The 25,248-nt window shown below is 41.2% G+C and overlaps 1 protein-coding gene across 1 annotated transcript; it reads right to left on the reverse strand.

Moving 5' to 3' along the window:
- Positions 1-1,270: 1,270 nt before the first annotated feature.
- Positions 1,271-10,981, reverse strand: LOC134601496 (transmembrane 4 L6 family member 5-like). Its single transcript, XM_063445997.1, has 5 exons — positions 10,761-10,981; positions 10,289-10,354; positions 9,177-9,373; positions 2,173-2,382; positions 1,271-1,308 (listed from the first exon to the last, which is right to left on the reverse strand). Exons 1-5 carry the CDS (start codon positions 10,941-10,943, stop codon positions 1,296-1,298), a joined length of 669 nt encoding a protein of 222 aa, XP_063302067.1. The 5' UTR covers positions 10,944-10,981; the 3' UTR covers positions 1,271-1,295.
- Positions 10,982-25,248: the final 14,267 nt, after the last annotated feature.

The raw sequence follows: 25,248 nt of genomic DNA on the forward strand, positions 1-25,248 counted from the left end.
TCAAAAATATTCTTTTGGGCTATTGCCGTGGTGCCAATACTGGTCCAGAAGTTGAAGTCTCCGTAGGAACACATGAAACTTAATTTCTTCATGAAAGAACTACGAAGCAAATAGTGACTTTTACGGGCCTTATTTTCAATATAAAGTCTTTAATGTATCAATAATTTAATCTACTAGCTATGGGTAGTATATTATTTTTCTTTTAGAAGTTTATAAACTAAACTCTGAATAGAAAACTAAATTGCACAATTTAGGGTAAATTCGATCAAGTTGAGTCGGACAATTCTTCTAGATCAGTTATTTCCGCCAAACTTTTGCTATTGCTATTGCCATTTCAATTTCCTACAATTTGTAAGCAGTCGTGCGTATTTCTTGAACACAATATGTCTTCAGGAGAAAGTGATGGCTCGAGTGGCTTTGCTGCTTCTAGGCATGAAAGCTTTGCCATCAGCAAAGTAACTATGGTTATCAGAAAATTCTATAATGAGAATGTCCGGCCCATGAGCTGATGCAGCCATAAAAATGATCAAGTATCATATGATGATTTCACAGAGACAATACGTGCAAAAATATGTTTTGTATCTCTGAATAAACAAGTTAAGATTTAGAATTTTAATTCCATCACAATGCTCTGTTAAGACGTAAAGGTTCCATGCAAGGAAGGTTTAAAAATCACCAATCTAGGAATGGACCAAAATTAGTCAATATTAATATAGATGATGGACATTTAAAATCAGCTGTGTATAAATAAACACTGACAAAGCATATGTTTGTTTGCCTCTTTTTAATGCGATTATTGAGTTTATTATGGTTATCTTGATCTTTATCATCTGATTACACTGTAGGTGTGAGATGTGTGACAATTCTAAGGAGTTCAGAAACCTTTTCCTGCTATCGAGGCTACTAAACCCATGATGCTGAGCTATACTCACCAGTTCTAATAGAGCTACAATTGTGTATTAAACTGCTCTCTGCGCTGGAATGAAAAATGAAGCCGATAATATGTTCATAATATGTTCATAGTAAATAAAAAGTCTAAGCAAGAATCGAAGCACACATAAAAAAAACACCTACAGTTCTGTTTATTTACATAAACAGTATTAATACAAATGATAAATTAAAATCAGTGTAAACAATTGTGTTATATCTCGTAGAAGAGGAAAATGGTTTATTGTTGATATCATGCTCTCTTAGAAACATCCAACTGCTCAACAATTTCTCCCATCTTCTCATCAAGGAACTGGTCTTCGAGTTAAGGGAGAGGATTTAAGGTGCAGAGTTTCAAATAATCGAGGCTATTCTATTAACCTGAAAAAAGAAAGAAATACAATTAGTGAATCCTATAAATACATGGGATTTATGTTTATTAAAAACAGAACAGTTTATAAAAAGTTGTCATATTAACTTATTAACTCATGAGAGACCCTTCCACTGTTGACCCATTCACTGTTAACCCATTCACTGTTAACCCATTCACTGAGAACCCATTAACTGTAAAGCACTTTTTGTTTTTAACCCCTTAAGGACACATGACATGTGTGACATGTCATGATTCCCTTTTATTCCAGAAGTTTGGTCCTTAACCCCTTAAGGACACATGACATGTCTGACACATCATAATTCCCTTTTATTCCAGAAGTTTGGTCCTTAAGGGGTTAAGGGGTTAAAAACATGATGACATAATAACACATTATACGTGTGATTTTTACAAAATAAGATAACATAAGTTCTAATGGTCAGAGGAACATTAAACTTGAGATATGCCTACCAGACAGAAAGAGGCGTGCAGAGGTAAGTGACACCCCTACCACCCAGACATTGCTACACAGCCCTAATAATCATATTGTGAGAATGTGATGCTTAGAGAGGCACACCTAATCCACACATTGCACTATATGCTTGTGGGAACAGTGTCTCTTTAAAAATAGAAACCCACCCAGAATGTTACTAACTGTAACATAGCCTACAAACTACACCTAACATGTATGGGAGCCAAGAGTGTCCTTTAAATAATATAAACCCATCTAGTCTGCCTGTCTATCTACCGACTGACCAACCTAAAAATCGATCAGTCAACCTATTTATCTAGTATGTCTGTCATTCTCTAGAAAAAGTGAGTATAAGGCCTATATAGCCAGATGTATTTATTTAGCATTGTAGAAGTATACTTACTCTCCCTTGTCCCCCTTTTCATTTTTTTCCTTCCGACATGTCCCACAGATGCAGCCAAACAGACCATTTAACACCTGAACGGCGCACAGAATAATTTCAATTCCAGTTGCCACCAAGGTAGTAGAGAAGAGAATGACATTGAACATCACCACATTTGGGGGTGCCACACAGGTGTTCCAGGTCTCGGGATGAAACAAGTAATTATCATCGCTGGGAGATAAAGGAAAAATAATGGTAACGGTAAAGGGATCACAAAAACTAGCATATGTATATATTTATTTATTTACATTATTTTAAATCAGCCTATTACGTGTGTATTATATGTAAATGAGGTTGTGGTCTATCCATCTAGTGTTGTGTGTAAATAGAGTTGCCTTGGGATACTCAGATCTCTAATTTAGAAAAAAAGAACCAGGCTTATGATCAACTATAAAAGAATATAATAGCAACATCTTTCAAAATTATTGGTTTTGTTCACATGCTGGTCATTAACAAAGTCTATACAGACAAAGCATATGAGACATATAGCATGTGACATTATGTCCGTACGGGACTTCCGAAGACCAACAGTGCAGTTGTGTAGAAGTCTATTATCATGCTACTTATATCGGTCACTGCACAGCATTGCTTCTCTCACCATTACTGCACACCAGCCCTCTCCATCTATTTGAGGAGACCCTAGCTTTCTTGATACCACATTGGATTGCCTCTGGTCACTTTGTTTCCATCTACTATGGAATTAGGGCAATTGTTCCCTAGCTATTGTCAACTGAACTTTTTTGATTGAGTGATTAAAGGACTGGTTTGTGGATCCACAGCCATACACTGGTGGCTGTGTCATTGGACTAAGAATTTCTATCAATACATGTGCTTTATTTATACAGAATTTGTATTAATAAATAGCTATATTATAAAAATAAATAAATAGCTATATTATAAAAACATAAAAACATAGAATGTGATGGCAGATAAGCACCATTCGGCCCATCTAGTCTGCCCAGTATTCTAAATACTTTCATTAGTCCCTGGCCTTATCTTATAGTTAGGATAGCCTTATGCCTACCCCAAGCATGCTTAAACTCCTTTACTGTGTTAACCTCTACCACTTCAGCTGGAAGGCTATTCCAGGCATGCACTACCCTCTCAGTAAAGTAATACTTCCTGATATTATTTTTAAACCGTTGCCCCTTTAATTTAAGATTATGCCCATTTGTTGTGGTAGTTTTTCTTCTTGTAAATATAGTCTCTTACATTACTGTGTTGATTCCCATTATGTATTTAAATGTTTCTATCATATCCCCCCGTCTCGTCTTTTCTCCAAGCTAGACATGTTAAAATTATTTAACCTACCATGCAACACACACATCGAAAGCCAGAGGAGTGACAATCTTAGTGCACAAGTCACAAACGTTTGAACTACTCAAATTAGCGACAGACAGCCAGGGAAGATATGTTATACTGGTATGCAACATAAACAGCACCAGATACACTATAGCAAACATATACAGCCCCAACACAAACCAGCGGAATTCCCTGCACAGAGTGCTTACGAAACTGGAACCCCTCCGCTCCCCACAACTCATTGTCTGTGGAGACTTCAACCATATTTTTGATCAAGATATTGACACATCGGCAACCCCGCAAATACCCAGAAGCAGAACATTACACACTCAATGCACATCCATAACTAAACTGCTATCAGAATTTAATATATATGACTCATGGCGAACACTACACCCAGGAGAGAGGACCTATTCCCACTACTCTCAAGTTCATAAGACCCACTCTAGAATAGACCATATACTGATATCGGCCATGACACTATCCGACACAATAAAATGTCAAATAGGTGATATAGTGTGGTCAGACCACACCCCACTGACTCTACAACTGACTGACACATTCCCCTCCAGAGGCAGGGCCCCATGGAAACTCAATGTGGCATTACTAGTGGACGGAAAATTCAAAGAGGATGTAGATAGGGACCTGCAGGCGTACTTTGCTGACAATGATACACCACACAGCTCAGCACTGACTCAATTGCTTGCCCATAAATCAGTAATAAGGGGTATCGTCACAAGCCGCGCAGCGCATGTAAAGAAAATGTCCCAAACCCAGCTTCTGACACTGCTTAGACGACTGAGAGACGCTACCACACAGAACTTTATCTCCCCGACCCCGGCCCTGAAAACCATCATAGACCAAACACAACGACTGATTAATGAGTGGCACTTAAGCAAAGCTATGTACATGCAACAGAAAGGATAAGAGAATACGCCCAAGGCAACAAAGCTGGGAAACTACTGCCATCAACAGGGCCAAAAAATCCCTTATCTCCTACAGGCAGATGGCACGAAAATATACAACCCACAACATGTAGCTGACGAACTAGCAACATACTACTCTACACTATATAATCTTAAACATGACGCGACAGTACACCAATCGACAGCAGTAGATGTTAGCGACTTTCTATCACAGATGCAACTCCCAACTCTCTCACAGAGTTAACAACAAACACTTCAGACCCCCATTACAGTAGATTAAATTATTTCAACAATTGAGGCACTACCACCTGGCCAGGGCCGTCTTTAATATGGATTGGACCCTGGGCAAACATTTGCTTGGGCCCCCTGGACCCTGTCATCCTCTCCCTGGCATGCAATCATGCCTCCCACCCCAACGCAGAGGCGGACGTGAAGTAGAGAGGGCTCTAGTGCATTAATTATATTGGGCAAGAGGGGGCAAAAGGTAGATCCCCATCTGTCATGCAACTCCAACAATGCTTTGACAGCTGGGGCGCTACCATTTTCCCATGCATGCAGGATTGTATTTAGCACTGAGCAGTATTTGTGTGTTTGAGTGTAAGCATGTTTTTGCATGGATTATGTTTGTCTGAATGTAGGGGTGTGTTTGTATGTGGAGATAGCATTTGAATGCAAGTATGCATTTATGTGTAGTGTTGGTTTATGAATGCACTGGTGTGTTTATATATAATTGTTGTTTTTAAAAAGAGGTGTGTTTATATGTAGTGTTTAAGTTTGAATGCAGGTGTGTATTTGCATGTAGTGTTGAATGCTGAGATGTATGCACAAATACACATGTACTGCCACAAACACACACACACACACACACACAGATACATACACACACAGAAATACAGATATACACAATCATACAGATTCAGCTATACAGACACATTTACACACACTGACACACACACATACATACACACAACCTGACACACATGCAGACACACAGATGCACACACTGACACACATGCAGATACACTGACAACATACAATGACAACATACAGACACACAGATACATAACCTGACAAATGCAGATACAAACACTGACACACATGCAGATACACACATTGGCTACATACAGATACATGCACAGATATACACACTGGCACACACACAGATACATACATACTGACAACATACAGATACACACACTGACACACACACAAACAGACATACTGACACAGACAGACACTGTGACAGACATACTAACACTGTGACAGACATATTGACACACACAGACATACATAATGACACATACACAGACATACTGACTGGCACACAGACATACATACAGACACATAGTGACAAACACAGACATATAAACTGACACACACACAGACATGCTGACACACACACACAGACAAACTGAGACACACACAGACAAACTGAGACACAAACAGACATACTGACATACTGACACACACAAATACATACATACTGACAAACACACAGACATACAAACTGACACACACAGACATACATACATACATACTGACACACAGACATACTGACACACACACATACATACTGACACACACACACAGACATACTGACACACACACACAGACATACTGAGACACACACACAGACATACTGACACACACACACCGACATACTGACACACACACACACAGACATACTGAGACACACACACAGACATACTGACACACACACAGACATACTGACACACACACAGACATACTGACACACACACAGACATACTGACAGACACACAGACATACTGAGACACACACACACAGACATACTGAGACACACACACAGACATACTGACACAAACACAGACATACTGACACACACACAGACATACTGACACACACACACACAGACATACTGAGACACACACAGACACACTGACACACACACAGACATACTGACAGACACACAGACATACTGAGACACACACACACAGACATACTGAGACACACACAGACATACTGACACACACACACACACACACAGACACACACACACAGACATACTGAGACACACACACAGACATACTGACACACAGACAGACATACTGAGACACACACACAGACATACTGAGACACACACAGACATACTTACACACACACAGACATACTGAGACACACACACACACACAAATCATACTGACACACACACACAGCATACTGACACACACACAGACATACTGACACACACACAGACATACTGAGACACACACACACAGAAAAATATACTGGCACACACACACAGACAGACACTCTTCAGTTTCCTACCTTTGCAAGAGGCTTCCTTCCCTGGGGTCCAGTGTGCTGGCTGGGGTAGTTGGAAGTTGGGGGTCTGGTGCTACAAATCCCTTCAGTGGATAAAAAGTTAGTCGGAATTCCCTTATGACCGACCGCAAGCACATTTTCCTGCCCAAAACAGTTCCATAGATTTGGGCTGTGCGGTCGGTCAATTTCACACTGAAAAATTACTAAGTCCCATTCGAAGGCACGAATGGGGCCATTCGTGAATTTGGCTTAGTATAGCAGTGAGTTCAAACTGCCGAACGGGACTTAGTCTCTGAAGCTGAAAACGGAGTGTAGGAGGTAAGGTCAGCGGTGTTCGGTGAAATGTGTAGCCGATTTCAGTTCCATGAATTTGGCTACACATATCGCTGACCTCGTTCGAATGAGCAAAGATGGCCGCCGCCACGTGTTGGTTTGCACGAACTGCGGACACCCAGCGGTCGGCAATTTACCTACAGCAGGCTCCCAGCCTGGGAGGTAAATTGCCTGCACACTTCCACTTCTGGGTGGTCCGCCTGTGTGGTATTTGGTTCAGTAAGCCCCATTTACTGAACCAAGTGGGAGAAAGCCAGGAACAAGTTATTTTACAGGTCTGGGGACATAGTCTTAAAGGGGCATTGTTCAACAAAGTCACAATATGTCCCCAGACGGTTCTTAAAGGACCATACACACCCAGTAAAAGTCCATTAGTTTTCAGGGGCACAATCTTCCAGGGGCCATAGTCATGAGGAAGGAGGCTGGTAAATAGGCTTCTCCACAACCCAGGGAAGCAGGGCAATTTGTCATTTAAAGGGCCAGTTACAAATGGCAGTTTGTAACAGGCTGTCAATGAGACAGCCACTAGAGGCTGGATTAACCCATAGGTAAACATAGCAGTTTCTCTGAAACTGCTATGCTTACAGCAGAAAGGGTTAATCCTAGGTGGACCTGGCACCCAGACCACTTCATTAAGCTGAAGTGGTCTGGGTGCCTATAGTGGTCCTTTAACTCGTATATGGGAGAGGCACCATATATTACACATTGCACAAATAATGCAGGGAAAAAATATCATATCCTTCCCAAACCTACAGCAACAGTGTAACCTACCACACATGGCTGAGTACGCATACCTCCAACTAAGGGCATGGCTTCTCAAACACTATATACCAGCACTGAAAAATGTAAATGGGCAACTGCCCACAGGGTTTTGCAGAACAACCAGTCAATACGTACAATACACTCAGACACTCCCACACAAAATCCTCCCCTCTGACTGTGTTATAATTACTGAACACAATAGTCTAACTTAATTATCACAGGCAGGAAAATACACAGTTTTGCACAATATTCATAACTCTAAAAGTATACATCACATTTTCAGAATCAGCATACTCCAAATTCAAACATACGTCAAAATCATACAAATTGGTCCAGTGGGTCAAAATTTAGTTGAAAGTCCCTTTGTGACCATCTGCAAGCATGGCTTGGGTGTGGTAAGCCAATTACCTCCAGCATACAGAAAATGCCTCTATTCACAACAACAGTAAAAACACATAAAAATACATAATTCCTATTATACTTAACAGAACCCCCAAATTCAACCTATCCCCAGATAGCTTGGATCTGAGCGCTCACTATATTCGAACAGCGCTCAGATACCACAACCACAGTCAAATTGCCATGGGGTTAAAACACAGCAAGAGCTGATGAGAGACCGAGGAGGGGCAAAACAGCAATACACACCAGGGCCATAGTCATGAGGGAGGAGGCTGGCAATCAGGCTGCTCCAACAGCCAGGGGCAAAGGACGGTTGGTCATATAAAAATCCAGTGACAAAAGGCATTTTGTCACAACATGTTACATGGAATACCTGTTGTGTTGCTTGGCCAACAAGCCAGTATATCTCTTGGGCAATTTGACCCTGACTTTTTTTCCCCCTTCAAACCACAACATATTAAACTGTGGAAATAAAATGCTAAATTCTATATTCTATGCATAACTAATGATGTTCATGTTCTTTATGTTCGTTATTGTCCTGTGCCCCCATTTAGGTCCCCACCTGTGTGTAGATGTCAGATTGTAATAGTTCATTATCTAGTTTGATATGAAGATGTCCTTTTATCTTGGAATGATGTCTGTCATTAGAACATTTTTGATGTTTAAATTATGTGTTCAATTAGTTAAAAATATACTTAAGCAAAGTTTTAGCTTGTTTAATCAATTGAAATGGACCTCATAGCGGTGGACTTTTCAATAAATATTCTACTTCTATTGAAAAAAAAAATCCCTTGTCTTTGACTCCTTTTTTTTGACTCCCAATATTGAAAGTTAGAAATAATCTATTACATAATCATAAAACAAGTTGTAATCTAATATACATATTTTTAAGACTGCAAGCCACTTCGTTGCAAAGGGTATTCTGTCTGTTGTGTGTACCTCAGTTCTTCCAGCTCCCCATCAAAGGGACGACCCCAGACAAGTGACCCATTAGTCGGTTTGATTACATTGTCGTCATTAGAAAAAGTTGGATTAAACTGACAGACCGGTCCTCGCAGCAGCCCAATGAGGGACATAAGAAAGCCAAATACTGCTCCACCAAGTCCAATAATCGAAAATGCAATGGACAGGAACATCTAAAGGTAAAATAAATAATGATCTTATTTAATTAGCAGGTAACATCATGTTAGATTTTTGTTTTAATTTAAGTGTACCTCCCAGGATATAGGTGTTACTTGTACTCAGTGGTACTCATTTTATTTACTGTGGAACGGTAAATAAAGAATGAGTTGAGCTTGCTTGGAGCTCAACCTGTAACCTTGAGTTTTGACAAGTTACTTGGGATTCTGCACATCTGGTAACTTTGGCAGGTCTGACATTGATTGGGTGGGACGTGGTCAGTGAATAGATGTGTTCATGATGGAATCAACATCATGGGAAAAGCACACGCTCTCCAGAATGACAGCTTGTCCATACACTGAGTGTTAAAGCTTTAACACTTGTGTAAGGGCTTAAAACATAGCTCACTAAGTGCTCTGTGAACGTGACTAAACAGGTGCGTGTGATACACTTTCTATCAGTTCTCCCAACAAAGGGTGACAGTTCAAGCCTGTCTGGTGATTGGATGTACTGAGGGAAAAATTTGGTGTCACCAGCTTCTGAAAAACAAGAAATATTCAGAGTACCATCTTTTAATTTAAGAAGTCGATCCTGTGCCTGGAAGGTCTGGACCTTGTAACAGATCGACAAGTATCATAGATCTGATCCATGGACTTTATAAACAGACTATATTGCTACGTATTATGGAGACTATGGACCCTGTAATTTGTAGACATCACCCAATAAATACGGATGTTCTAATGTAAATCTTTAATCTAAGACATTGCTAGTTCCGTGTGACCATATAACTGATCTCATGAACAGAGACAAATCCCAATAACAGTTATTAATGATAGGATGTAGACCCCCCCTTTCCCGTGGTTGCATGCTTTATCGTTGGGTCATACTGTGATAACTCTGTTGGACACACTGTTTGTGGAGTGGCTTCTTACCCCACAGCGGTTGTTACAACAGCCCTTTCGTCCTGTCGCCTGAATATGAACTGCGGAAATTAGGACCTGTCATAGAAACAGATTGAATTTTTAATGCATGAAGACAAATAATATTAGCAGATACGAACTGAATCCTGCATTCCGACATGTATGTCTAAAGACAATTTATATTAAGGATTTATATTTCCAGACTGAAATATTTGATTATACAGTACAATGCTGGTTCCAGAGATGGGACAAATGGACGAACGGATGGATGGATGGATCATTTTAAAATGACTGGTTCCACCTTAGGTAGAAAATATGATATTGTGTGCCGGAAATAATGTGACTGAAATATATACATTGTGTTGGTCTCTTATAGTAAATAAAATCTTGCCCTATGGTAAGTTCTTTTGAGCTTTGTGACTCTAAAAATATATGGTAAATCATTGCTGACCACTGTCTTCATTACAAAAAGCTGTGCTCTTACCAATAGACCGCCACCGACAATCCCACCGACACTCCTCACTTCTTGGGTGATCTGCTCCCCCGCATTTACAATGTATTCTGTACTCCAGTCGGGGAAAAACATCATAAGATTGGCAGTGATGCAGATGAGGATCAAGGGGTACAAGGACACCCCAATAAACTTAGAACATTTTCCAGTACACATGATGGTGAGTGAGTGAGATGATTAAAGAGAGACTTTTAGGAAAGGTTCTAGCCTTAGGAGCAAGGCAAGTCTTTTATAAGAGGAACCTATCCAGCTAGCAGATAAGGGATCCCAAGTCACGAGGCTCTGGAGTTTGAACTTAGCATCAAGTCAAGAGATAACATGAAATCATATGACAAACAACACTGTCATATTAGGATATTTATTATGAGGGGTGTGGGATATACAGTGAAAATGTGTACATTCATTAAGCATGCTAGCTGGAGAAGGAGATATTTAATCACTTAGATTAATAATGACCTGTAGCAAATGTTTAATAGAGACCTTTGGCAGTTTTCCATATGGCGTTGATGAGGTAATAATGATCTATTTAAATAACCTCTGATAAGTATTTAAAGTGGAATTTTCAGCTCTGAAGTTATGTAACAACCCAACAGTTAACAATAATATAACTCGTCAGGATTTATTTTCGCATTTGGCCATATAGTGTTCACGTACTACATCATGGGAGGAGGATCGATAGTGTGGAATGATTCCTGCTGTTTTATACTGCCTTAATCACCCCAGTAGTCACGTCAGCAGGATTTGCTGGAAAGTCTCAAGCAATAACTGCTACCAACTGTTTCCACCTTGAGAATGAGAATTCCATTTTAATCTCGCCACCAGTGATGCAGAAAATGTCTTGTAGTTTGCATTGCCAGTATGCTTCTAGAAAATTCACTTGGTCACTGGTGCGGTGGTGTAGATTTGTAAAGGGGTACAGAAGAGGTTGGAAGAAAATCTACATTTGCATGCTTCCTGAACGCCACCGGATATCTGAAATGCTTTAATTCCAGGCATGAATTTAAAAAAAAAAATCTAAATCATTTTCCAGCTGGTGGGAGGGGGGTTAGGTATTTTTTTTTTTTTAATGCAGGTGGTTAGAGGATTAAACACTCAGAGCCGCTCAGTGGGACATGCATCTTTTGGGGTGCAGGTGGTAGGAGGGTTGTTTACTTATTTAGAGTACCACGGGTTGGGACTGGAACAATAGGACCCCCTGAATATTATGATTAGGGCCCCCACCTGCTGCCAATGGCTGGAGGCCTGGGGGGAGAACAATATATTTCCCCTCCTTTAATATTATAAAAAATATTTATGTAAACAATGTCCACGTTTTTCAGTCCAATACCTCTTGATGAATCTGGATCTCCCCCCCCCCCCCCCCCCCCCCCCTAATGGTTCTATATCCAAAGCTAAATTGAACTTTTGGAAAATTATAAAAGTGGTAGAATTTTTAGGGCATACTTACCAAAGTGTTCTGAAAAGTGTATCTTTTGGGAGGTTCAAAATGTGTTCCCGTGTATTAGTGCTTTCACAGTAATCAGAAAGGTGTCACATTTCTTCTTTGTTTGTCCCAATAGATTTTTGTACTTCCACGATTATTCCAACAGTAAATTGTTACATAGTTACATCGGCTAACGGGACTTGCGTCCATCATGTTTTGCCTTTCTTACATTGCTGCTGGTCCATAAGAATAATAAAAAAAAAAACAGTTTGAAGCGCTGTCCAATTTTACAAGAAACTAGGAAAAAAATCCTTCTTGACCCCAGAATGGCAGTCAGATCTCTCAGTGGATCAAGAAACGGTTGTCCACATATTAAAAATTATATCCCTGAATATTCTGTTTTTGCAATTATTCATCCAGGTGCTGTTTAAACATCTGCACAGACTCTGATAAATCCACTTTTTTAGGCAGAGAATTCCACATCCTTATTGTTCTCACTATAAAAAAAAAAAAACTTTCCTTTGCCTTAGACCAAATCTGCTTTCTTCGAGACTAAATGGGTGACCTTGTATATATGCATATTTCCAGACTAATAAAATGAAGTGGTGTCGGTGCCTATGGTCTCCCTGTAACATTTTTTTTCATGCAGGCTGTGCCAGTCACATGCAGGGAGGTGTGGCTAAGGCTGCATAGACAGAAACAAAAGTGAGGAACACTATAGTCACCTAAATTACTTTAGCTAAATAAAGCAGTTTTAGTGTATAGATCATCCCCCTGCAATTTCACTGCTCAATTCACTGTCATTTAGGAGTTAAATCACTTTATTTCTTTTTATGCAGCCCTAGCCACACCTCCCCTGGCTATGATTGACAGAGCCTGCATGACAAAAAAAAACTGGTTTGACTTTCAATCAGATGTAATTTACCTTACATAATTGTATTTCAATCTCTAAATTGGACTTTAATCACATACAGAAGGTTCTTGTGGAGTCTAGCAAGCTATTAACATAGCAGGGGATAGGAAAATCTTAATTAAACAGAACTTGCAATAAAGGAAGGATAAACATTAGATGACTCTTTACAGGAAGTGTTTAGGAAGGCTGTGCAAGTTACATGCAGGTAGGTGTGACTAGGGTTCATAAACAAAGTGATTTAACCCCTTAACACCGCAGGGCGTTCTATGCCGTCCCTATTTTGATGGCTCTAAACGCCGCAGGGCGGCATAGAACACCCTGCGATCTTATGTACTTACCTGGTCGCCGGCGATCCCACGCCAGCGATCGCAGTATGGGGACTTACCTGGGGGCCCAGGGAGTCCCCCTCCGTCCTCTTCGGCCCTCTGGGCCATGTGAACGCGAGGTCCTTGCGAGGACCTCACGATCACATGGACAGCATAGCCGTCAAAGGCATTGCCAGCAGGGGGAGTGCCTGTAATGACAGGTATTCCCCCTGCTGTCTGAAATAAAATACATTTAAACAGTGTATAAATAAATAATATATACTTAGATCATATATATATTTGTTATATATATGATCTAAGTATATATACACACATATACACACATACACATACACTGTCTAAGTGTATTTTAATATTAATATATACATAATTATATATATATATATATATATATATATATTAATATCAAAATACACGTACAATGATATTGATTAAATATATATATTTCTATATAATAAAAAAATAACTAAATATGTAAATACGGTAAAAAATAAAATGTAAAAAATAATAATAAATAAAATATATATATATACATGTGTAATTTCGTTCTAACTGTATTTTAAAATTTATATATATATATATATATATATTGATATCAAAATACATGAAGAACGAAATAATATATATATCTATATACATAAGTATATATGTATATATCACTATATATATACCTATATATAAATAAAAATAATTTTAAAAAATTATATACATATAAGAATAAGCGAACACTGCAGAAACATTAAAAATGAATATCTGAATCACTCAGTGTCCAAACATTTTCTGAAACATAATAAAGACCCTAGGATGTTGAAATGTATGGGTATCAAGAAATGTTCTGTCCCCTGGAGAGGAGGAGACATAAAGAACATCTTGGGGCGAACATAAATGAAATGGGAATATGAGCTTAAGACCCTGATACCCAAGGTTTAAACTCAGACTTTGATTTGTTTAATTTTATTTGATACTCTATGCCTTTTAATTTTTAGTTTTTTCTATGTTGTATCAGTTTTTATGTTCTCCCATTTTCTTATATCTTATTTATATGTTTTATATCAGCTTATCTGCCATATATGTTTTAATATATACATAATTGTATTTTTATCTATTTATGTTACACATTTTTATTCTTATTCTTATTTGTATCTCTTCCCGTTTTTCTTCTTATATTATTAAGCCCCTTCTTATTTCTCAACTCCCAGTATCTACTTGTCCCTTTTCTTATTGTATTTATCCTGCTAGGTTTTACCGGCCGCTACTATTTACATATTCCCAGCCCACTTCCCCTCCTATTGGCCGCACTGATAAGCGTATTCGGTCTCTAAGGAGCCGTCCGCTTACCTGTGCGCATGCGCGGTCTCTAAGGAGCCGGCCGCCTACCTGTGTGCATGCACGTGCGCATGCGCCTATATTTACTACAATTCCCAGGTATCATTGCGGTACGCGGATCACGTGACCTCACAAATAAGCAAATATTTATTAATATAATGCTTGTATTAATGTTCCACTAATATTTAATAGTATATACTAGTATTGTATATGTATTTTATTTGTATTTACTAACGTCTAATTTTATTTCATTTCTTTGCAATTTGATTGGCTGACATTCATTCATTTTCATTTTCAATTTGATTGGCTGACATTCATTCATTTTAGGCGCCATTTTCAAACATCTGTACCTCTATTTAAAGTCACCCTGCCAGGTTATTGTTTTATTCCATATTGATAAAGCCATTATAGGCGAAACGTGTTTATGGACATTTAATATTGTGTATTTTATTTATTAAAGATTTTTTTTTGGTCACTTTTCTGGTTGTGCCAATAATTTTCATATACACTCTACCTCTACCTGGCAATTCTTAATCCTGGACTCCAAGTAATCCTTGGTGGGGATTATTCCACCTACGCTGTCACCAAGGAGCAGTCAGCCTGCTCCACTCTTGTGAATACCATTTTATTAATTTTATTTCTACAGTATTTTATACAGAGAACACTATTGTTGTATCTTTTTATTCTCTTTGAGTGACATCTACCCCTGAAGAAAAGGGAGCTGCATTATATCCTATAAGCGGGGATCTAAACCGCTGTACGCTTTCCACACAAGAGCTAGTTATAGCTCTACTAAATGTGAGTGCAATATTTACCTTTCCATATCACCTGTCATTCTTTAGTGAACATATTACACTATTTTTTTATCATCTGTTTTATCTTTTTATATACCATTGGATCCATCTGAGTAAGGACAACAAGGATACTGTTCCTGACTTGTGGTGGAATTTCGGTAAAAATAAATTTAGTAGGCCGAGATTACCACGTGGCATGCGTACGTGCATATGCTGACGTATCGGTCGGTTGGTTGCACGTGGCAAAGATACGATCAGTAGTGTACGGAGCATGTGCAAGAATACCGGATGTAGTATTCCCCTCCTCCATTGTGCTGGACAAGCCATGCGGTCAAGCAGGAAGTTAATTCTTATTTGTTTTGATTGGTTAAGAGAATGTGCGGGTGGAGCATAATATGGGAGGAGTTATGTGCCTATATAAGGAGCCTGCACTATTGTCCGGGGCTCAGAACTTGTTGTATTTTGGTGACATTAGTCCCTCTGAGTCCCGATCGGTGAACCGAATAAAGAATCTCTTCCTTCCTGAAGAAACCTGTGTCCATCTCTCTGTGTTTGGCTTCCGTCAGTTTCTCCGGTATCATTTGGTGCATTGGCCGGGAAGCTCATCGTTCAACGGTAGCTGAGAAGCAGAGGCGTGAGACGGTCTATCTTTGCCCACGTTCTCTACGGCTGCACCCCTGAACTTCTGCGTGGACCTCCCTTCGTCTCGGCGCCACTGGTCTGTTGTCCAGGAGATCATCGGCATCTACGTAGTAAGTGCTGGGGTGTCCCCGTCGATGAGTGTGAACTCAGGTTCAGAAACGAGGAGGTAAGAGGACCGCTGTTTTAGACGGCGGACCCACTAGGGGTATACCGATTGTGCGGTAGGCCCATAAGGGGTTATTTGTGTACAGAATCTGCCCCCTCTGTCGGAGGGAAGGAGCGAAGGCGCACCGCTCAATTGAACGCTCTTTAGTAAGACCGTTTAATTTGTTTTGGAGTCAGGCGGGGTTCTGTGTAAATAGCCCTAGCCGGACACCGGTGTCTTGTCTAGACTAGCGTTCTAGGGTGTACAATTTGTTCGCTAGGTCGGAGGGACCGGGAGACTAAGCGGCGTCTGTGTAAATTCGGTCCGCTAGCTTTCAACCTATCTTGGCTAAGTGGGAAGGCGTGTAAATTTGGAACCCACTAGACTTTTGATAGAGTAGATAGACTAAAAGGGTTCTGTTGTAAATTCCGCCCTCTAGTTCGCTATATGTGGTGCTTGGGCAGTGTGGCTAACCAAAACGGATGTAGATAGTTTTAGGTAGTCCATCAAGGTACTGGCCAATAGATTAGTTGGGATTGTATATGTGTTAAAGATTGTTTAGTAGCGTGTATATCTTGCTGGATAGCGTGAGCTCTGCCGTCTAGCGAGAGTGTTAATAGTGTGTAGCTGTATTATAGTGCACGGTACCATAACCCTGTATATTTACTGACACTGTATATGAATACTAATAATTGTCGTTTATTGCATGTCTAACACCATAACCACTATTAATTGTACTGTGACCTTAAATTGTACTTGACCTATGCTAATCGTACTGTAACTACTGTTTGTAAAGACGATGTTACTGGGGTATGTTATAGACAGGTAATTCATATATAGGAATTATAGCGTGGGTGACGGTATAGTTTCGCCAAAGGGCACAGTATTAGTTACTTAGTGACTGGTGTAACAGCTGTGTGTGTACGGGAATTCCCTGAGTGTTTTTATTGTGTACGTTTCACTTAGTAACTGTACCACGTGGTGCTGTTGCCGAGGGAACGGGTGTGACCGTTGAATAGAGTGCGTGTGTAGTATTTGTTGGAAACGACGCTCCATTGATAAGTATGGGCGCGTCGGAGTCGACGATTTTAGATCCCTTAGGTTGTATGATAAAGAATTTTAAAAAGGGATTTACAGTATGTGATTTTGGGTTTAAAATGTCTCCTGCACGTTTGATCACTTTGTGTACTAGGGAATGGCCTACTTTGGTTGCCGCATGGCCACCACGTGGCAGTTTGGATCCTAATCTGGTACAGCGTGTACACGTGGCTGTATCGGGTAGGCCTGAACTTTACGGACAGTTTCCATACATTGATTGTTGGAGGCAGGCCGTAAACGACTCGCCAAGATGGATCCGAATATGCCACGAGGAGCAATGTCGCCTCATGGTGGCCAGGACTCGTTTGTCCACTAGGGCCATGGTTACGCCCATTCTGGACACGCCCCCTGAGTCCGAGATCCCTATGCCGCCCCCTTATTTCTCCTCAAGGGGAAGTGATACAGGAAGTTCTACATCCCTTCCCCCGTTGTCCCCATCCGCTTCCTCCTCTAGCTCAGAGTCCACACCCCCCATTACTAAACCTCCCCTTCCGGTACCAACCCCCGTTAAACCCATATATCCTGATTTGGCGCCAATTCAAGCTTCCGGTCAGGATTCCTCTAGCCCGGCTCGGAATATTCTATTCACCGACCTTCCCCACGATAAAGCCTTACTACCCCTCGACCGGAACCCCTAACCGACGCCCCTCAACGAAGCCCTGTACTAACCCGACAACTGACCGGTACCCAAAAACCTAAAAATTATCAGATGCCACTTCGTTTGACTCCCGGGTCAGCATACCTTAATGATTTAGGTCAAATGGTATATGCTGACTCAATCTTCGTATATGTCCCATTCACAACTACCGATCTCTTGAATTGGAAAACCCATAATTCCTCGTATACTGACAAACCACAAGCCATGACCGACCTGTTCACCTCGATAGTCCAGATGCACAATCCTACTTGGGCTGATTGCCAGCAATTACTAATGACATTGTTTAACAATGAGGAGAGGACTAGGATAAACCAAGCTGCCATTAAAGCGCTGGAAGAAGAAGCTCGTACTTTAAACCAAGCTAATCCAGCAGCATGGGCCGCAACTCATTATCCTAATGCTGATCCTGAATGGGATGTTAATGGCGCAGACATGGTTCATTTAAGAGCCTATAGAGACGCTATAATTGCTGGCATGAAAGCCGGAGGGAAGAAAGCCATAAATATGTCTAAGATGGCTGAGGTGATACAGAAAAGTGATGAAGCGCCTAGTGTCTTTTATGACCGATTATTGGAGGCATACCGCTTGTATACCCCCTTTAATCTGGAAGCCCCTGAGAATTCCCGAATGATAAACTCTGCCTTTGTCAGCCAAGCCTACGGAGACATTAAGCGCAAGCTACAAAAGTTAGAAGGGTTCGTAGGAATGTCCATCACCCAACTAATGGAGGTAGCTAATAAGGTATATATGAATAGGGAATCAGAGAGTAAGAAAGAGGAAGAGCGCAAGATGCGTAAAAAGGCGGATATGCTAGCGGTAGCGATCGCAGGCGTAGATAGACGGGGCCCGGATAGAGGCGATAGTAAGTGGAATAGGGAACCCCTGAGTAAGAATCAGTGCGCATACTGCAGAGAAGAAGGGCATTGGAGAAGCGAGTGTCCAAAAAGAGAGCAGTACGAGAGAGACCCACCCAGGGCAGGATATGGAAATTTTAGAGGTAGAGCGAGAGGTAGAGGAGGTCATAGAGGGAGTAACGGTAATGACAGAGGAAATGTTAGGGAAGACAGATATTATCCCGCAGCGCAAAGGTCCCGCGATAGAGAAGATAGGGATTTTGTAGGATTGGCTGACACGGTCATGGATGACTATTGATACCGACCGGGCTCCATTCCCCTTGGCCGAGCGGAGCCTATGGTCGAAGTATCAATAGGGGGAAAAAGGAGTGCATTCATGATTGATACTGGTGCTGAACATTCGGTGGTGACTGATCTGGTTGCTCCTCCATCTGGAAGAACTATCACTGTAATAGGAGCAACTGGAAGAAGTGCTGCAAAACCGGTTCTTAAAAGTCGACAATGTGCATTGGGAGGCCACGTAGTGAAACATCAATTCCTTTATATGCCTGAATGTCCAGTCCAATTGTTGGGACGTGATTTGCTATCAAAATTACAAGCGCAGATAACGTTCCTACCAAATGGAACAACATCCCTAAAGTTTAATGGACCTTCAGGTACTATGACATTATCTGTACCAAAGGAAGAAGAGTGGTGACTTTATACAGCGTTGACTAGCCAAAACCCTAAGAGTGATGAATCCTTATTCAACATACCAGGAGTTTGGGCAGAGAACAACCCACCAGGACTGGCCCGCAATATTCCACCCATTCGAATTGAACTAAAACTTGGGGTTTATCCAGTGAGCCTACGGCAATATCATATCCCGCAGAAGGCTGAGAAGAATATTCAATCTTATCTGGATAAGTTCATACGGTATGGTATCCTAAAATTCTGTACTTCCCCCTGGAACACCCCATTGCTGCCTGTTCAAAAGCCCGGTACAGATGAGTATCGCCCTGTACAGGACTTGAGAGCAGTCAATGATGCGGTTGTAAGTATACACCCAGTTGTGCCCAATCCGTATAACCTGGTTGCTTTAATTCCGGGCGGGGCTACCTATTTTACAGTCTTAGACCTCAAAGATGCCTTCTTTTGCCTCCGAATTGCTGCAGAAAGCCAATGTATCTTCGCTTTCCAATGGGAAAATGCTGTAACGGGCTCGAAACGCCAGATGACTTTGACAAGACTGCCCCAAGGGTTTAAAAATTCATCTACCCTATTTGGTTCAGCTTTAAGTCAAGACTTACTGGATTTCAAGTCCATCCCAGGAGAGTGTGTATTATTACAATATGTAGATGACTTGTTGATAGCCGCAGTCACAAGAGAAATATGTCAGCAAGCAACACACGATCTACTACACATTCTCTGGAATGCAGGATACAAGGTGTCTAGGAAGAAGGCTCAGTTGTGTCTGCCAACTGTCAAATATCTGGGATTCCATATCTCTGAAGGTCAAAGAATAATGGGGCCAGAGAGAAAAGAAGCTGTGTGCCAAATACCAATACCCAAGAATAGAAGACAAGTGCGAGAATTCTTGGGGGCAGCAGGCTTCTGTAGGATATGGATTCCCAGTTATGCGATATTGGCGAAACCACTGTATGCAGCTATCAAGGGTACAGAACACGACCCCTTCCTATGGACCCCAGAACAACAAAAGGCATTTGAAGATGTGAAGAAGGCTTTGATGAGTGCCCCAGCATTAGGTCTACCTGATCACACACGACCATTCTACTTATATGTACACGAGCAAAGAAGAATGGCTGTGGGAGTATTGACACAGTACTTGGGATCATGGCAAAGACCTGTTGCCTATATGTCTAAGCAATTGGATGCAGTGGCCAGTGGTCTTCCACCTTGTCTAAGAGCCGTAGCTGCAGCCGCCCTGCTGGTAGCTGAAGCCGATAAACTCACTCTGGGTCAAGAACTTTATGTACGAGTCCCACACACAGAACAGACGTTGTTGGATTACAAAGGAAATCATTGGTTCAGTAACAGCCGTATGACCAAGTATCAAGCAATGTTGTGTGAAAACCCAAGAGTGCATTTAGAGACTGTCAATACCTTAAATCCAGCTACCCTTTTGCCGCAACCTACTGAAAGTCAACACGATTGTTTGGAGGTGATGGATGAAGTATTTTCAAGTAGACCAGATCTTCGTGACTTTCCCATCCAGAACCCTGATGTCCAATATTATACAGACGGCAGTAGTTATGTGAAAGAAGGGATTCGCTATGCAGGATATGCAGTAACAACAATAGACAAGGTGATAGAAGCTTGGCCACTGTCAAAAGGAACATCAGCACAAAAGGCAGAATTGATAGCACTAACACGAGCATTACAATTGGCTGAAGGTTTAAGAGTGAACATCTACACGGACTCCAAGTATGCGTTTTTAACCACTCATGCCCACGGAGCTTTGTATAAAGAAAGGACTATTGAATTCAGAGGGCAAAGAAATCAAGTACGCAGCTGAAATACTACAACTATTGGAAGCAGTATGGGAACCGAAAGAAGTTGGTATTATACATTGTCGAGCGCATCTGAGAGGCGATGGTGGTGTAACCAAAGGAAACCGGATGGCAGATAATGCAGCTAAGCGTGCCGCTGAATCAGGAAGACAGGAATATGTGGAACATATAGATGCTCTTATACCGACTCCACTGTCTCAATGGACTCCAGTTTATACGGCTCAAGAAGAGGAGTGGTTAAAGACTGAACCTGGAAAGTACCTGGAGAACAAATGGTATCAGCTAGAAGATGGAAGAATAGTCATACCAGCATCACTAGCGGTAGAAATTGTCCAAAACTATCACAACGGGACACATTCTGGAAGAGATAGTACAGAAGAATCTCTCAGAAAACATTTCTACATACCAAGATTGTCCAACTTAACTCAAGCCATTGTACGAAGATGTGTAACATGTGCTAAAAGTAATGCAAGGCAAGGACCAGTAAAGCCACCAGGAGTTCAGTATATGGGGGGACTCCCTATGTCCCATCTACAAATTGACTATACAGTTATGCCTAAATCTGGTGGACATCGCTACCTACTAGTAGTTGTGTGCACCTATTCAGGCTGGGTAGAAGCATGTCCTACTCGTACAGAGAAAGCAGGAGAAGTTGTGAGATTCCTGCTATGAGAAATAATACCCCGATATGGACTACCCTGCTCCATAGGATCGGACAATGGTCCAGCCTTTGTTCATCAGTGCCTACAACAACTGACTCATATGCTTGGTATTAAGTGGAGACTTAATACAGCATATAGACCTCAGAGTTCTGGTAAAGTAGAAAGAATGAATAGAACTATTAAGAATCAGCTGGCAAAGATGTGTCAGGAAACCCAACTTAAGTGGAATGTTCTTTTGCCTATAGCTCTGTTGCGTATTCGAAGTACACCTACCAGAAGGATGGGTCTCTCTCCTTTTGAAATCATGTATGGGCGTCCACCTCCCGTACTTGGTAACTTAAGGGGGGATTTGAGTCAGTTGGGAGAAGGAATTACCCGGCAGCAGGTTGTAGAGTTGGGTAGGACTATGGAGGAGGTACAGAAATGGGTACAAGATAGATTACCTGTGAATATTTATCCCCCTGTTCATAGTTACCATCCAGGAGACCAAGTGTGGATTAAAGAGTGGAATAATATACCGTTAGGGCCTAAGTGGAGGGGTCCTTATGTTGTTCTTTTGTCTACCCCTACAGCGATAAAAGTGGCTGAAGTGACTCCGTGGATTCATCACTCCAGGGTTAAACCAGCAGCAGTAGATTCTTGGCAAGTTACACCAGATCCAGAGAATCCCTGCAAGATCCGGTTAAAGCGCACGACTCAGTCGGAGTGACGAGGAAACCTTGTGGATTACAAATTTTATTGTTTCAGAGATTGGTAAGTGAGTGTTTAGACGGCCATAATAAAGCCTGTCCGCTCACCAACGTGTTGTTAAAAGCCAGGAAAGTCTCAAAGGGACCCCTGTGAAGACGAGCAGAACTCCATTCCCTGCAGCCCTTAAATCCTGGAAGCTGAGGTGCCATCGCACGGACGAAGATTGAGGATGCAGCCAACGAAAGATGTGCTTATGATAATGTTTATTTATATGTCTTTTTATATTCAGGAAGGTAGAGGTACCGACACTCCTAGCTGTGAGGTTTGCATTAAGACTACAAGAACAGGTAATCATATTTCCCAGACCCTAATTTGGCATTCGCAATATGAGTGTAAAGGTGATGTGTCTAGGTGTAGATATTTAAATATAGAGTATAGTGTATGCCATTTATTAGTAGGAGAACCTAAGTGCTTCAATCCAGAGTATCAACCCCGTACAATTTGGTTGACCCTCAGGAATGGAGATCCTCAGGGGACCCTAATAAAGAAAACAGTGTTAGAATCCGTACATTCTTCGGGTGTTCTGCTATTTGATGCATGCAAAGCGATATCAAGTGGTAGAAAGCCGTGGAATGTATGTGGGGATCTTAGATGGGAGAGAACGTATGGGTCTAATGATAAATATATTTGTCCCAGTAGTAAAAATAAGTATGTGAGTCCAAAATGCCCAAATAGAGAATATCATTTTTGCCCATATTGGTCTTGTGTGGGGTGGGCAACTTGGGGACAGACAGCAGACAGGGATATGATTGTTACTAAGTTGCCTACCAATCCATACTGCAAGTCTATGGAATGCAATCCAGTCCATATTCTTATAAATAATCCTGACCAATTCTTAGATAGATATGGTAACTTATTTGGGTTTCAAATATATGGGACGGGTTTAGACCCTGGGACAATATTGTTTATAGGGATAGAGACCGATACTGTAACCTCCCAAACTCATCAGGTATTCCATTCCTTTTATGAAGAGATGAGTATAGAAAATAAGATCCCCCATAACGCTAAAAACCTGTTCATAGATTTAACTGAGAGTATTGCTGGTAGTCTTAATGTAACCAACTGCTATGTGTGTGGAGGTACTAACATGGGAGACCAATGGCCTTGGGAAGCAAAGGAGGTAATGTCCGGTTCTGAGGCAGTTGAACAATTAATATCTTCACAAGCCGATTATCAGATGAGTGTTAGAGGTAAATCTGAGTGGAGATTGAAAACCTCCATCATAGGTTATGTTTGCATAGCAAGGAAAGGAATGATGTTTAATACTTCTGTAGGAGAATTAACTTGTCTAGGGCAAAAAGCTTGTGATGACGATACAAAGAATACAACTTGGTGGTCGGCTTCAAATGTCTCAGAACCATCTAACCCGTTTGCAAGATATGCCAATTTAAAGGACGTATGGTTTGACTTATCCATCACATCTAGTTGGAAAGCCCCAGCAAATTTGTACTGGATCTGTGGTAAGAAGGCATATTCGGAGTTGCCACAGGACTGGGAAGGGGCATGTGTGTTAGGTATGCTCAAACCATCCTTCTTCTTGTTACCTATTGAAACAGGTGAGACTTTGGGAGTTAAAGTGTATGATGTGAATCATAGGAAGAAAAGAGGACCCATAGAGATAGGCGCCTGGGAAGATGATGAATGGCCTCCCCAGCGTATTATAGACTATTATGGGCCAGCCACTTGGGCAGAGGATGGTACTTTCGGATATAGAACCCCAATTTATATGCTCAACTGCATTATAAGGTTACAGGCGGTGGTTGAGATAATTACTAATGAGACCTCACAAGCGCTCAATCTTCTAGCAAAGCATAATACCAGGATGAGGACAGCAGTGTACCAAAATAGATTAGCCTTGGATTACTTATTGGCAGTAGAGGGAGGTGTATGTGGGAAGTTTAACCTGAGCAATTGCTGTCTTCAAATAGATGACGAAGGGCAAGCAATAGCTGAGCTTACTAGCCATATGGTTAAACTAGCGCATGTGCCTACTCAGGTATGGAAAGGGTATAATCCAAGTAGTTGGTTTGGTAACTGGTATGAGCAGTTTGGAGGGCTTAAGGCATTGGTAGGCGGAGTCATACTGATTTTAATGTTGTGTCTACTCCTGCCATGTCTTATTCCTTTAGTAGTTAGGTCTGTGCAAAGCCTGATAGAAAATATAGCAGAGAGGAAGGCTGCAGCACAGATAATGGCCATATATAAATATGAGGCTCTAAATCAGGGAGAACCAATGCAGGAAGAGGAGTGTTGAGGGATTCACATCATAGAAAAGTCTGGTCTGATTCATGGTAACCTGAGGTGTATGCAAACCAAGGTTAAGTGATGCCTCAAGTAATTGTGAAATATCAGAGGCATCA

The sequence above is a fragment of the Pelobates fuscus genome, chromosome 3, assembly GCF_036172605.1.
Source record: "Pelobates fuscus isolate aPelFus1 chromosome 3, aPelFus1.pri, whole genome shotgun sequence".
NCBI lineage: Eukaryota > Metazoa > Chordata > Amphibia > Anura > Pelobatidae > Pelobates > Pelobates fuscus.

What these genes read in the sequence shown, in the direction of transcription:
- LOC134601496 (XM_063445997.1), bottom strand. Translation starts at nt 10,943, where the DNA reads ATGTGTACTGGAAAATGTTCTAAGTTTATTGGGGTGTCCTTGTACCCC. An exon ending in TTGTCGGTGGCGGTCTATTG is followed by an intron (nt 10,355 to 10,760) that starts GTAAGAGCACAG and finishes TTTCTATGACAG; the next exon opens with GTCCTAATTTCCGCAGTTCA. An exon ending in GTTGTAACAACCGCTGTGGG is followed by an intron (nt 9,374 to 10,288) that starts GTAAGAAGCCAC and finishes TTTTACCTTTAG; the next exon opens with ATGTTCCTGTCCATTGCATT.